The 14,216-nt window shown below is 42.1% G+C and overlaps 2 protein-coding genes across 2 annotated transcripts in view; one reads left to right on the top strand and one right to left on the bottom strand.

The window, feature by feature from the left end:
- The window catches only part of NEMP2 (nuclear envelope integral membrane protein 2), a 214,472-nt gene that overhangs the window by 36,288 nt on the left and 163,968 nt on the right, over positions 1 to 14,216 (bottom strand). The window lies entirely within an intron of this gene.
- INPP1 (inositol polyphosphate-1-phosphatase) overlaps positions 1 to 14,216 on the top strand; it is a 46,915-nt gene that overhangs the window by 24,165 nt on the left and 8,534 nt on the right. Inside the window, exons 2-3 of the mRNA XM_066233146.1 lie at positions 9,959 to 10,226; positions 14,035 to 14,095. Coding sequence (XP_066089243.1) covers positions 10,023 to 10,226; positions 14,035 to 14,095 — 265 coding nt within the window. The 5' untranslated portion in view covers positions 9,959 to 10,022. The remainder of the gene's footprint in view (positions 1 to 9,958; positions 10,227 to 14,034; positions 14,096 to 14,216) is intronic.

Genomic DNA, 14,216 nt, shown 5'->3' with positions numbered 1-14,216 from the left:
ACCTACCACAAAGCCAGAGCAGTCTTGCAGCTTCCAGGAGCCAAGTTTCCACCGAGACGCCCTGAAACTGAAGTAATCAGATCTGGCCTGCATTATTCTGGGTCATCCAGAGAATTACAAGTAGGCCCTGAATATTTTCTAGTCCATTAAATCCAAGTAGCCTTTTGAATTTAATGGACTAGTAAAATTCAAAACAGATTTTAGTGACCCATATAAAGTTGCTGACCTCTTGTTTTGTCAAGTAAGGACATGTGACTGGAATTTCTGTTAAGTTGTGTTTAATAGTCATAGCCGTCATTTTGGTATCTGTTATACACAAAGTTCTGTGCTGGGTCTTTTTCCAGAAATATCCCATTTGATCTTCACAATATCTCTGCAAGGTATGTATTCCCTTCATATTACAGATGAGGAGAGAGGCTCAAAGAGGGAAAGTAAATTCCCTGATGCCACACCGCTGGTTAATGGCAGAGCCAGGTTTTGAACCCAGGTTTATTTGATTCCAAAGCTTATGTCTTTCCCACTATACTGTCTATCACATATGAAGTATGTGTAAATTGTTCAGAAGTGATTTTTTAAACCTCTGGTGTTCTAATGAGATGATAGAATGGTCAGAAATTAAAAGAGTTTTATCTTTGTAGAGAGATTTGGGCATCCAGGAAAACTCTTAGAGCTTACCCCTACCCTTTTAAACTGACCTACTTTAATTTAGTCAATATTTCTCCAAATGGATATGAAAATCCCACAAAAGCTAAAGACACTATTTCTATCTGACATTGTGATACATATATTCAATACATTTGGACTGAAATGGTGAAAATTATAACTTTTTAAACCTATTCTGCTCAAACGGTCACAAATAGGCTTATTGGAGGTTATTTTGGTGTTTGCTGCCTCATCAATGACTTGGTCAATGAGTCTTGCAACAGTGCATGAGCAAACAGGCCGGAAAACCGCTTCTCAGGCAAACAAACAGCAAAATGGCCCCTCCCAGTGGTGGGCAGGCAATCCGCAATCTGCCACCCTTAGGGCAAGCACCCCATAGCCTTACATAGACTATACACACGGCACTTCCACGTGCTCACACACTAATTAGGCGAAGTACAAGTGAGCAAGCCTAACAGCTGTTTTCCCAACATGCCACCCTTTAGGGTTGCTCGCTTCACAACCTACCTGACAGGTATCTTTCACGATGGTCCCTGTGTGAGCAGTGAGGTACATTACATAAATAAACAGACTACAGCAACAGCACAAATTATACAATAATCACAATAATTACAAAGCTGCCTGAGCACAATAATGTCTCCCTGAGCACTCTTCCCAGAGAGTTAACTGGAGGCCCACCTCTAGCCCCTACTCCAGGGGAGGTGGGAGGGCCTGTATAGTTCAGGGCTACGTCCATTGAAGAAAATGTCCTTGGTGCATCTCTGCAACTGGGTGGGAGCAGCTTCCCGGTACAAGGGGGCCTCCACAGGTGCCGCATCCCCCTCCCCCATCAAGGTCTCTTGTAGTGCTGTCCACAAGTAGCATGTCCATCCAGTAGGGAGCCAGTGCCCCCCTCTGGTTGCAGTCCAATAGACCATTTACAGATCAGTCCATGATAGACAGCCTAGTTGTCTCTGCAAATCACCAAGGTAAAGGTCCATTACAGGCTACTAGGCATAAAGCTCTGTATTGGTGCCTTTCCATAAGTGCTCTGCCCATTGCCACAAGCCCTATCCAGATGGGCTAACAGGGCTTGGTGAGGTCAAACACATTCAAGGCCTGTGCTGCCTTGACAGTTCTCTTAGCTGTTGCTGCAAAAAAAAAAAAAAAAAAAAAAAAAGCATTTATCTTCTAATGCCAGCACCTGTTGCACATTAGAAGGGGACCAGTGGATTGCCTATTTCACATGGGGCCTTCAGCCCCCCACCTGCCCCTGTTGTACAGGTCCCTTGGCCTTCCCCCTATTCAAACTGGGACAACAGGTCTTGGGGATCCTCCTTTCCCTCAGCTGTCTGCAAGTAATCCTGCAACCGTGCAACCTGAACACCAGTCATTTTCTTGGCGGCTGCCCGCTTCCCCCACTTTTTTAGTAGCTGGAACCTCTGTTGCAGCTTAAGCTGCTGCCAAAGCTCTAACAGGATTTTATTAGACCTGCCATCTAATTTCTATCTGCCCTGGCCACAATCAAAATCTACCCACATCTGTGTTCTGGTAACCCTGACAGGCCCATTTCTCTTGTTAGTGGGGGAGGGGGCAGCAGGGGCAGCAGCCCTCACAGCCTTATGGTCCCATGCTGTCTCCAGCTCCCCCAAATCTGCTATCATCTGTGTGACCATGTTGATGAACTGCCCCACATAGGGGCCCAAGATAGCCACTACTAATGACCCAAAAGGGCTGATGAGGTGCTACAGAGAATAAGGTCTCTCATCCCTGTCATAAACACTTCTTCATCTGGCCCACGAGATCTCAGGTTGAAAGCAGCATTCTTCATACCTAGTTCTCAGAGGACCTGCTGCAGCTCCACATATGACTGCCACCGACTCACTGCCCCCGGCAAGTCTCCAGCATTCTGCCAGACTGTACGAATGGCAGCCATCACCCATTCTAACAGGGTATGGTCTCCTGGGTTGTCATGGCAGTCAGAAGATGCTGCCTCAGGGAGGACTGTGTGGTAACGGCAGCCAATTTCTCCATCTCTGTTCCGGAGAGCATGATGCCATCCACCCCCTATGTCCCACAACTGCAGCAACCAGGCTGCCAGGGTCTCGGTGGGTTTCTTCCTGAATTGCACTCCTGAACTCCATCAGCTCTGCCTGGATGAAAGGCCAGCCACAGAGTGCTCAATTACCTGTGGAGGGGGTTGTGCCTCCCCTGAAACAATCTTGGATGCTGGGTTTTTACCTTCTGGGCAACCACTGGTGGGGCTCTGAGTCTGGAGACAGCAGTTTTAGCCCAAACCTCCTCCTCAAAAGAGGAGTTAGAAACATGTGCTCCCGCCAACTCAGAGCCACTCCACTGGCATAAATGCTGCTCCTTCAGCGACCTTTTCTGCTCCTGTGGCTGCTGGCTTTTAGCCTGAAGCTAAAGCTCAAGATCTTGAACCTGCAGTTGTTTTTCTAACAACTGTCACTGCCAACATTCAGCTTCCAAGGCAAATTGCAGCTCACAAATCTGTAATCCCTTCTCCAGAGATTGTTCCAGTTCTAGGTGCCATTAGTGTTCAGCCTGCATCTCACACTGCATTTCTTGAGAGCAGTCAGCCTCCTTCTCCAGCACATGTTCCAGTTCAAGCCATTGCTCATTCTTAGCCTATAGCCTGACCTACAGTTCTCAAATCTGTAACTCTTTTTCCAGGGCTGTAAAAAACACCCAGCCCACAGCACCCAAAAGGACAGCCACAGGGAACCATACACTGGAGGACAATGACCACTCCTATACCCCTCCCTTTAAGGATGTTGGCAGCTCCATACCAGTCTGACCTGAATCCTGCCCATTATGCCAGATGTAATGCCAGTGGCCAAGGCCAGGTGGGTCCACATTGGATTCAGGCAGACAATAAAGAAACTGTGGAGTCAGAAAGCATTGGGCCATTCCTGTCTAATAGACTCTTACAAGAATGGGCAAGCAAACAAGCAGGGGAAAACCACTTCTCCGGAAAACAAACAGCAAAATGGCCCCTAATAGTGGCAGGCAGGTAGGCAATCTGCAATCCACTGCCCTAGAAAAAGCACCCATAGCCTTACATAGACTATACAGACATGGCGGTGCCATGTGCTCACCCACTAATTAGCCAAAGTACAAGCAAGCAAGCCTAACACACCTGTTTTCTCAACAACCATATAATGGTGAAGAGAACCTTACTCTATTTTTACTGTTTGGTCAGAAAACAAAAAACAAAAGGACTAGGTTGTGTTGGCATTCGCTAGGATTCTCAAGGCCTCTCTTTCAGGAGAAGTGTATTCCTCTAAAATTTGTATGAAGAAACCCTAACCCCTAATACTTTACAAGGGTAGTCAAACTTTTTATAAAAACCGCCCACTTTTGCAGTGCTGGTCAACCTAGTCCCTCCCGCCCACTAGTGGGTGTTCCAGCTTTCATGGTGGGCCAATCACAGTGCCATTTGGTTGCTCTGCTACCACCTACCATGAAAGTTGAAACACTCACTAGTGGGCGGGAGGGACTAGGTTGACCAGCACTGCAAAAGTGGGCAGTTTTTATAAAAAGTTTGACTACCCCTGTGAATGTGAATATATTTGGAGATAGGGCCTTTAAGGAAGGAATTAAGGTTAAATGAGATCATATGAGTGAGCCCTAATCTACCTGACTAGTGTTTTTAAAAGAAGAGGGAGACATACCAGGGATGTGAACACAAAGAGGAAAGGCCCTATAAAGATACAACAAGAAGGTGACCATCTACAAGCCAAGGAGAGAGGCTTCAGGAGAAACCCAATCTGCCAACACCTTGGTCCTGGACTTCTGGCCTCCAGATCTGCGATGTAAATTTCTGCCATCTAAGCTACCCAGTCAGTGATATTTCCTTATGGCAGCCCGAGGAACTAATAAAAGAGTAATTAAATATTCTGCATGATCTTGGCCCCTCCCTCACCATTGCTGCCTTTACAGCCTGTAAGAGAGACATCATTAGAACAGGATGGATGAGCATTTACTATCCAGCAAAGATGCTCTGCAGTGAGACTGAGAGTCAGCTGAGAGTAGAAGGGAGTCAGGTGTCCATTAAATAGTGATTTATAACAAACTAGCAACAGCTACTAGGTGTGTGGTCACTATTATGATATATATATATATATATATATATATATATATATCTTGTAATAATATGTGTATGATTATTTATCCAGTAATTTTTCATTTCTTTCCTTAGTTAACTGCTAATAATTTACAAAAGAACTTTATTGGCTACAGTACTGGTTAACAGTGTGCGCCTCTGCCTGCTTGGCTGAGCTTATATCTTGTCCCAGCCACTTCCCAGCTGTATGATTTGGGGCAAATTATACAACCTCCTGTGCCTTGGTTTCTTTGGAGAGAATAGTACCTTTTTCATAGGGCTGTGTGAGAGTTACATGAGTTAATATATGTAAAGTTCTTAGAAAGCTATAGTAAACATCTACCTATTAGTATTTTAAAGTGGTCTTGTTTATGCACATAGATAAGTAATAGCAGAACCGATGTATAATACCTACATGCTTCCACCAGGAGATCTGTCACCAGGTGCCAGTCCCCGACTCCCAAAATTTCCAGAATAATGTTAAATTAGAGTAAGCAACCTGAAAGAACAGTAGCCATTAAATCTCAGTGTCTAGCATCATCTAGAGACTGACAGAAGTACAAATTTCTGGGCCCTGAATCCAGATATTCTGATTCACTACCTTGGGCGGGAACCCAGGCATCTGTCTTGTTAGTAGGCACCTTGGATAATTCTGACACAGGTGGTTCTTAGGACACCCATTAAAATACTAGTCAAAAGGAATTCTTTTATATTCAAAGCTATTGTGGTAAATGTTGTAACTTACTAAACGAGTACATAATAATTTTTATTCTAAAACATTTGAAATGTTTAAATAAAACTTAGGTCAATAATGAGTGTGGCCTGACTGGTGGTAGTGCAGTGGATAGAGCATTGACGTGGGACGCTGAGGACTGAGGTTTAAAACTCCAAGGTGGCTGACTTGAGTGCAGGCTTACCAGCTTGAGCATGGGCTCACTAGCTTGAGTGTGGGATTCTGAACTAAAAAGGTCACTGGTTTGAAGCCCAAGATTTCTGGCTTGAGCCCAAGGTTGCTGGCTTGAGCAAGGGGTTACAGGCTCAGCTGGAGCCCCCCAATCAAGGAACTTATGAGAAGCAATCAATGAACAACTAAACTGATGCAACTATGAGTTGATGTTTCTCATCTCTCTCCTTTCCTGTCTCTATCTCTCTCTACAAAAATAAATAAATAAGAATAATGAGTGTGTAAAATTGCTTTTAAAATCATCTAAAAGATCATTTCCACAGTATTAATAGAGCCACTGGTAAACCTGTAGAAATTCTGTATTGCATGTAGTCCTCAGTTTCTCTGTAGACAGTTTAAAGTTGAGTTATTAAAGGAGAGGGTGAATTATCCAGTACTTCCTTCAGGGTTGTGCATGCCTGTGTGAACTGAGTTGAGGACAGATTGAGAAATATACAATCTAAAGAAATAGCTTACAGAGAAGCACAAAATATGGTGGTTAGATTTGTTTGGAGGAAATGGTCCATTCAATCAGAAAGTAGCAGGCTAGCTATGCAAATTAATTACAAAGCCTTGCATGTAGATGATAATATCTATGAGAGATTTATTCAGGGAGCTGAAACCCCAGAGAAAGGTAAATAATTGAAGAATTTCTGGGTTCTTTTTAGGAGGAGATTCTTATAAGATAGCTGGAGAAAGCTTAGTCTCAAACTGACACTAGGTGTTCAAGCTGGAGTTTGACCAAATAAAATAGTGTTGTCTAAGGTCAGAATGAGGAGTGAGTAAGGCCTGACCAGCGGTGTGCAGTGGATATAACATTGACCTGGGATGCTGAGGACCCAGGGTTGAAACCCCGAAGTTGCCAGCTTGAGTTCAGGCTCACCAGCTTGAGTGCGGGGTCACTGGCTTGAGCATAGGATTATAGACGTGATCCCATGGTCGCTGGCTTGAGACGAAGGTTGCTGGCTTGAGCAAGGGGACACTGGCTCACCTGGAGCCCCCCACCTCCATCAAGGCACATATGAGAAGCAATCAGTAAACAACTAAGGTGCCGCAACTATGAGTTAATGCTTCTCATTTCGCTACCTTCCTGCCTGTCTTATCTGTCAGTCTTTCTCTCTGTCTCTCTTGCTAAAAAGAAAAAGAGTGATTAAGGTTGAACTCTGGGATAACTTTGGAGCTGAAAACCCTGATTATTGTGTTACAACAAATTCCTAAGATTACTAAACTCTGTGTACCTATTAATTATAGGACTGCGGTTTAAAGCTGGTACTTCTTTCCCAGTGGTCGAGTTGCTGTGTAAGAGAATGGGTGGGGCGATTCCTGGAGCGTGTAGCTCACCTGAGTGTTCTGAGGGCATGAGAGGAAGAGTTTCTTAGGTTATCCAGTGATGTTTCTTTTAGGGGAAAAACAACAACAACATTGACTGGTTTTAACAAAGTTGAGTAAAATAGATAATACTGATAGTGTTTATCTAGATAATTTTCAAGTTGTACTCCTTAAAAATCTTCATGCTGCTTTTAAGATAAAAAGCTATTAGATAACTGTTGGCTCATTGATTCTTTTTCCTTTACTTATAATAACCTCAGAACATTTACTAAGAAATCGAAATTATTGAGTTTATACTTGAAGGACTTGTGTATTCTACTAAGATATTTATGAATCTGTGTATATATATATTATATAACAATTTATAGCATAAAAATATCAAGTTATTTCTAAGTCAAAGTGTCTCAACCATATTACTATAACTTTTTCCTAATGTTCAGGTTCAAGTAAACTAAAGTGAATTTTTGAACATATCATTCATTCCTGAAAGAAAAGGCATTTAGTAGGCAAGTGTTTTTGTTTAATTTTTAACTCATTCTCTCTACCACCTGACAGCTTTTTGTGTTATTACCATAGTACCACTTTGTAACTGTCTCTAGGAATTAAGGAATTATTGTCTTTCATGCTTAAATATTCCAAGATATTTTAAAATGTCATTTCTCATTATAAAAGCAGCATATTTATCATATAATATTTAAAAACTATAGAAAACATAATAGAAAAAAGTCACCCACAATTCCAGTACTCATTGGTAACTACTGTTAAATATCTATTTAACTATCATTAAAACATGACGAACTGCTCATTTGATCTCTCTTTTTCTCTATGTATGGATATATTGCATATACATATGTATGTGTATATATAAGTACAGATTGGTTATATAGATAGTCACCAGTTTTCCACTTAACATTATAGCATTAACCTATTTCTATAGAAGTATTTTTCAAAAACATTAAGGACCACATAGTAGTCTACCTTACATTTTACCAACGTTTAAGCTTATTTTCAACTTTTTGTTACTATAGATAATTTAATCCTTCTTGCATAGAAATATTTTAACTCAACTCTCTTTTAACACAAATTACTAATGGCAGGCCTAGAGTTACTGGCTACAAAGGTAGTGAAATCTCTAGAGAACTTGGTACATTTTTCTCAAATTGCCCTCTGAAAACCCACTTGTTAACATGCCCATTAGGAGAGTATCAGCAACTGCTTCACCACACCTTCTTCAAGAGTGAACGCTAACTTCAAAAACAGCTTTGCCTATTTAATACAGAAGTAGGATGTCTTATTGCTTTTAATCACTCTTCTTTTATCACTGTTGAGGTTGGACATATTTTCTAATGGTGGCTGACTCATAATCTTAAGAAAATAGCATGTTTTTAAAGCAAATTTGTTTAATTCAAACCAGCTATGACAATTCACGGTCACCTTCATTGCATTGACAGCTTCATTGTGATACTAGTTCTCAGCCTTCTAGAATCCATTTAGGAAACTTTGAGAAAAGAAATCTAGTGTTTATTATAATAAAGAACATGGACTGGCTGCTGCTGAGCCCTGCCGTTTAGTCTTGTGTAACTCTGAGAAGTTACTTAACTTCTCTAGGCTCCAGTTTCCTTGAATTTAAGACAGGACTGATAATCTCCAGCATGATTCTTACAATAATGAGATAGCAATTATTAAAGCTTTCAACAAAATATAGCTACTGGTGAACAATGAGAAATGTTCAACAGTATTTGAACAGTTCATTTTATTTAAGCATTTTCTCACTAGAAGAGCAGCACAGATAGATAGTGGGACATTTTTATTGGTGCGGGGAAGGAGGGAAGGTAGCTGAGACATTGCTTGCGTTGCTAGCCCAAGAGTGGCCTCAGTCTTGCAGGACACGACAATACTTACTGGTGCTTAGTATTTTAGGAAGTTGCCCCAGAACTGACAGGATAAATCCTCTCCAACTTCTCCTTCTCACCCCATAGGGTAAAAGAAAGACAACTACTTCAATATTGCCACTAAGCCTGTACGATCATTCTAAGTCAATACAAGAAACTGACTTTTCTTGTGTGTGTGTATGTGTGTGTGTGTGTGTGTGTGTGTGTGTGTGTGTGTGTGTATTTTTCTGAAGTTGGAAACGGGGAGGCAGTCAGACAGACTCCCGCATGTGCCCAACCGGGATCGACCCAGCATGCCCACCAGGGGGCAATACTCTGCCCATCTGGGGTGTCGCTCTGTTGCAACCAGAGCCATTCTAGTGCCTGAGGGAGAGGCCATAGAGCCATCCTCAGTGCCCGGGCCAACTTTGCTCCGATGGAGCTTCGGCTGCGGGAGGGGAAGAGAGAGACAGAGAGGAAGGAGAGGGGGAGGGGTGGAGAAGCAGATGGGCGCTTCTTTTCTGTGCCCTGGCCGGGAATCGAACCCGGGACTCCTGCACACCAGGCCAACGCTCTACCACTAAGCCAACCAGCCAGGGCTGACTTTTCTTTTAACATCATGTTTGTGTGTTCACCTGTCTGTTCAGAGATTTATAAATATAATGTAGATTCTCACTCAAAACTTTTTTTCACTGAGAAGTCCATTCTTAGCCTAATGGCTTTTTGAGACTATAAATAGTTTTTAAAGATTAAAAAAATTAACTTTCAAGTTTTAGATGATATTTAGTCTTCCACACTGACTATGATATGATATACAGGGTGGGGAGGAAGTAACTTTAGAGTTGTGAGTACATGAAACAGAGTTTATTTTGTAGTATTATTTATGAATTACTGTACTATTTTCCATATGAACAACTATAAACCTACTTTTGCCACCCACTTTATACTAGGTGTTCAGCCATGCTGACCAGGTTGACTGCCAGATGCCAGGTTGGCTGACATCACTCCCTGAACTGCTTTCTCTTTCACATTCTTGTGTTTTTCCAGCTGACAGCAGAGAGTGTGGGTGCCGATTCCACCCCCAGCTGCAACTGAAAAGCAAGGTGCAGAAATGTCAGCTATCCTCCGGGAGCTGCTCTGTGTCTCGGAGAAAGCTGCCAACATTGCCCGGGCATGCAGGCAGCAGGAAGCGCTCTTCCAGCTGCTGATAGAAGAGAAGAAAGAAGGAGAAAAGAACAAGAAGTTCGCAGTTGATTTCAAGACCCTAGCTGATGTACTGGTACAGGAAGTTATAAAACAGAATATGGAGAACAAGGTAAGAAAGGTCACAGCCAAGGTAATTGCAAAATGTTTGCCCTTGTGGCTTTGTTCTCTGTTACAGCTGCATATCGTTTCTTTCCCTTCTCCCTCTGAACACCAGCACCTTGGAGTCAAATGAACCACTGGAGTGTTTTTTTACTCCCTTGTTTTGACTACAATATGACTGACATGTTCACTGCAGAAAAATTTAAAAATACAGAAAAGCAAATAAAGAAATAAAATTACAATTCTGATAGCTAGAAAGAAACATTTTGGTATAGAACTTTTCATTTATTGAGTTTCTTTTTAATAACAAGTACACATTGTCTGGAAAATAAGCAAATATAAGAATCCTCTTGCCTGACCAGGTGGTGGCGCAGTGGATAGAGCACCGGACTGGGATGAGGAAGGACCCAGGTTCAAGACCCCAAAGTCGCCAGCTTGAGCGCCAGCTTGGACCCAAAGTCCCTGGCTCAGGCAAGGGGTTACTCAGTCTGCTGAAGGCCCACGGTCAAGGCACATATGAGAAAGCAATCAATGAACAACTAAGGTGTCACAACGAAAAACTGATGATTGATGCTTCTCATCTCTCTCTATTCCTGTCTGTCTGTCCCTGTCTATCCCTCTCTCTGACTCTCTCTCTGTCCCTGTAAAAAAAAAAAAAAAAAAGAATCCTCTTATCCCACCACAAGAGGAAACCACAGCTATGTTTTACTCTATATTGTTAGAATGTTTTCCTCTATATGTATATATGTGCATGGTACATATAATTTATTTCAATAAAAATGAGAAAATTCTGTTTTATAACTTTTCAAAAATTTGATACATTAAGTCTTTCCTTTTTAACATAATCGTATATCTAATGGTTGTCTTGGTTATGGGCTTGTAGAGTTCTGGAGACTTAAAATCTCCTTTATTCTAGTAGAAATATATTGTTTGTAACTAACAATAATTGTGATTCTAGCTTCCTTAAGTTGATTGGAGAGGGAACTGTATTAATAAATAGTAATAATAAACAGTAACACTAACAGGCACTTATAAATGCTTACTGTGTGTCAGGCACTGTTCTAAAGGCTTATTTAACTTTCTAACTCTTATAGAAATTTTGTGATGAGCTACTAGTCTTATATGATCGGCGAGGAAAGACTGGCACAAAGAGCTTAATTTGCTCAAGGTTACACAACAAGTGAATGGCCGGGCCAGTTTTGAACACAGGCCACCTAACTCCAGAGTCTGTGTTCTTGGCAATACTATATGGCCTTTTACATGACCTAACAATGATATATTTTAGACTTAGAAGGATGGAACTTTATGACAGAAGGCACTATACAATATTGGAATAGTTTTCTAAGAAATTCTCAAAATATTAGGAATTCATTTAGAATCATTTAAGTGAATTCTTGACCACAGGCAGAAAGAGAGAATAAACATCTCTTTGAAATCTCTACAAACCATATGTTTTTGTGCCCTATAACATCTGGCTCCAATACATTGAATGAAGCAAGTTTATTTGTGTTATTAAGATAGTTGGTTACAGCCCTAGCTGGTTGGCCCAGTGGTAGAGCATCCACCCTGTGTGTGGAAGTCCTGGGTTTGATTCCCAGCCAGGGCACACAGGGGAAGAGTCCATCTGCTTCTCCACCCTTCCGCCTCTCCTTTCTCTCTATCTCCCTTGCCCCCTCCCACAGCCAAGGCTCCACTGGAGCAGAGTTGCCCCGGGACCTGAGGTTGGCTGCATGGCCTCTGCCTCAGGCGCTAGAATGGCTCCAGCCTCAACAGAGCAACACCCCAAATAGGCAGAGCATCACCTCCTAGTGGGCATGCCAGGTGGATCCTGGTCGGGCACACGTGGGAGTCTGTCTCTCGCCTTCCGGCTTTTCACTTCAAAAAAATACAAAAAAGGCCCTGGCTGGTTGGCTCAGTGGTAGAGCGTCAGCCTGGCGTGCGAGAGTCCCAGGTTCAATTCCCGGCCAGGGCACACAGGAAAAGCGCCCATCTGCTTCTCCACCCCTCCTCCTCTCCTTCCTCTCTCTCTCTCTCTTCCCCTCCTGCAGCCAAGGCTCCATTGGAGCAGGGTTGGCCCGGGCGCTGAGGATGGTCTGTGGCCTCTGCCTCAGGCGCTAGAATGGCTCTGGTTGCAACAGAGTGATGCCCCAGATGGGCAGAGCATCACCCCCTGGTGGGCATGCTGGGTGGATCCCGGTCAGGCACATGTGGGAGTCTGTCTGACTGCCTCCCCATTTCCAGCTTCAGAAAAATATTCAATACAAAAAAAAAAGATAGTTAGTTGCAAAGGATGGTTGAGCAACTGGATTAGAAATACATCAACATCAATTTTTACAGGCTAATATTTGCCCCAAAACATTATAACAAGTTCAGGCAGTTGTTCGTTGATGAAGTATATGCCAGAACTTATGAACGAATAAATGATTTTTGGTTTTGGCTATATGAAATACCTTTGTTTCATGACTTACATCCTGTACCCTCAGAAACAAGTCCATACACGGGCTTGGGAACTGCACCTCAGCCCGGCTTCTTGCCAGCCCTTGCTGGCATGTACTGTTCTTCAAAACTGAACAAATACCAGCCCTGGCCGGTTGGCTCAGCGGTAGAGCGTCGGCCTAGCGTGCGGAGGACCCGGGTTCGATTCCCGGCCAGGGCACACAGGAGAAGCGCCCATTTGCTTCTCCACCCCTCTGCCGCGCTTTCCTCTCTCTCTCTTCCCCTCCCGCAGCCAAGGCTCCATTGGAGCAAGGATGGCCCGGGAGCTGGGGATGGCTCCTTGGCCTCTGCCCCAGGCGCTAGAGTGGCTCTGGTCGCAACGTGGCGACGCCCAGGATGGGCAGAGCATCGCCCCCTGGTGGGCAGAGCGTCGCCCCTGGTGGGCGTGTGGGGTGGATCCCGGTCGGGCGCATGCGGGAGTCTGTCTGACTGTCTCTCCCTGTTTCCAGCTTCAGAAAAATGAAAAGAAAAAAAAAAAAAAAACTGAACAAATACCAAGTGGTCATGGGCATTATTAAAGTTATTAGCCATCTTCAAATGACTGGGTTCAGATATTGAAGCATTTCCTTGCTTTTGTTCCCTGAGATTATCACACATATCATAAGTCAGCACATAATTTTGGGAAAAATTATCTTTACTATAGAGAGAGAGCCAAAAGCAATGTATCTGAAAGCTTCCTGGTCAGACAAAGATGAGAAAAGATTCTTGCTTAACTCCATTTTCTTTTCATTCTATATTGATGCATAAATTATTGGTCAATAAAATATTTCCTTTTTTTTTTTTTTTTGCTGTCTCACATTCATACCCTGAAAGTGAATGATACCTCCAATAGGTGCAGAAAACACACCTGAAAATGAAAACAAAATATGTTATCTTCTAATCCCTACTATACAGTCCCAAGTAATAATTTTGATCAATAATATTAATTTATATAAGCTTCTAGGGTGCTATTTAAGAGAAACGGTTAAAATATTTTCTTTGAAAATATTCTAATACTATTGTCCTTAAGTAGATAGATGAAGTTTCTAGAAATATTTCTGCAAACTCAGCAGGACATAAGGAAAGCAGACTTCTATTATGATTTGGAAATTTTATAAGGGCAAAGGTGCAGGAAAATATTAGAAAATTAAATACTGAACCAACCTAACTTCACTTTTATGTTTACATTAATTTCTGGAATTGTTCATTTCTAAATTTCAGATCTAATTATGCTATTTAATTAGAAATATAAAATGGAAATCTGTTCAGAATTAAACATGTATATGGATTTTATTTTTTAATTGTTATTGGTTTGGTTTGTTGTCATACTCTGAATCATTCAGTTTCCAGGTTTGGGAAAAAAGATTTTTGGAGAAGAATCCAATGAGTTTACTAATGATTTGGGTAAGTTTAAGAATCTTAAGGTATTTTTGCAATTCAATTGTCATATACTATTCTAATTTTCAACTTACATTATAAAAAAAACGGATCCTTGCTAGCTTTTCATGTAAATGACAATATATTT

The sequence above is a fragment of the Saccopteryx bilineata genome, chromosome 5, assembly GCF_036850765.1.
Source record: "Saccopteryx bilineata isolate mSacBil1 chromosome 5, mSacBil1_pri_phased_curated, whole genome shotgun sequence".
In the NCBI taxonomy this organism is placed as follows: domain Eukaryota; kingdom Metazoa; phylum Chordata; class Mammalia; order Chiroptera; family Emballonuridae; genus Saccopteryx; species Saccopteryx bilineata.
Note: the sequence above shows the minus strand (reverse complement) of the source record. Positions and strands in the feature narration are given on the sequence as shown.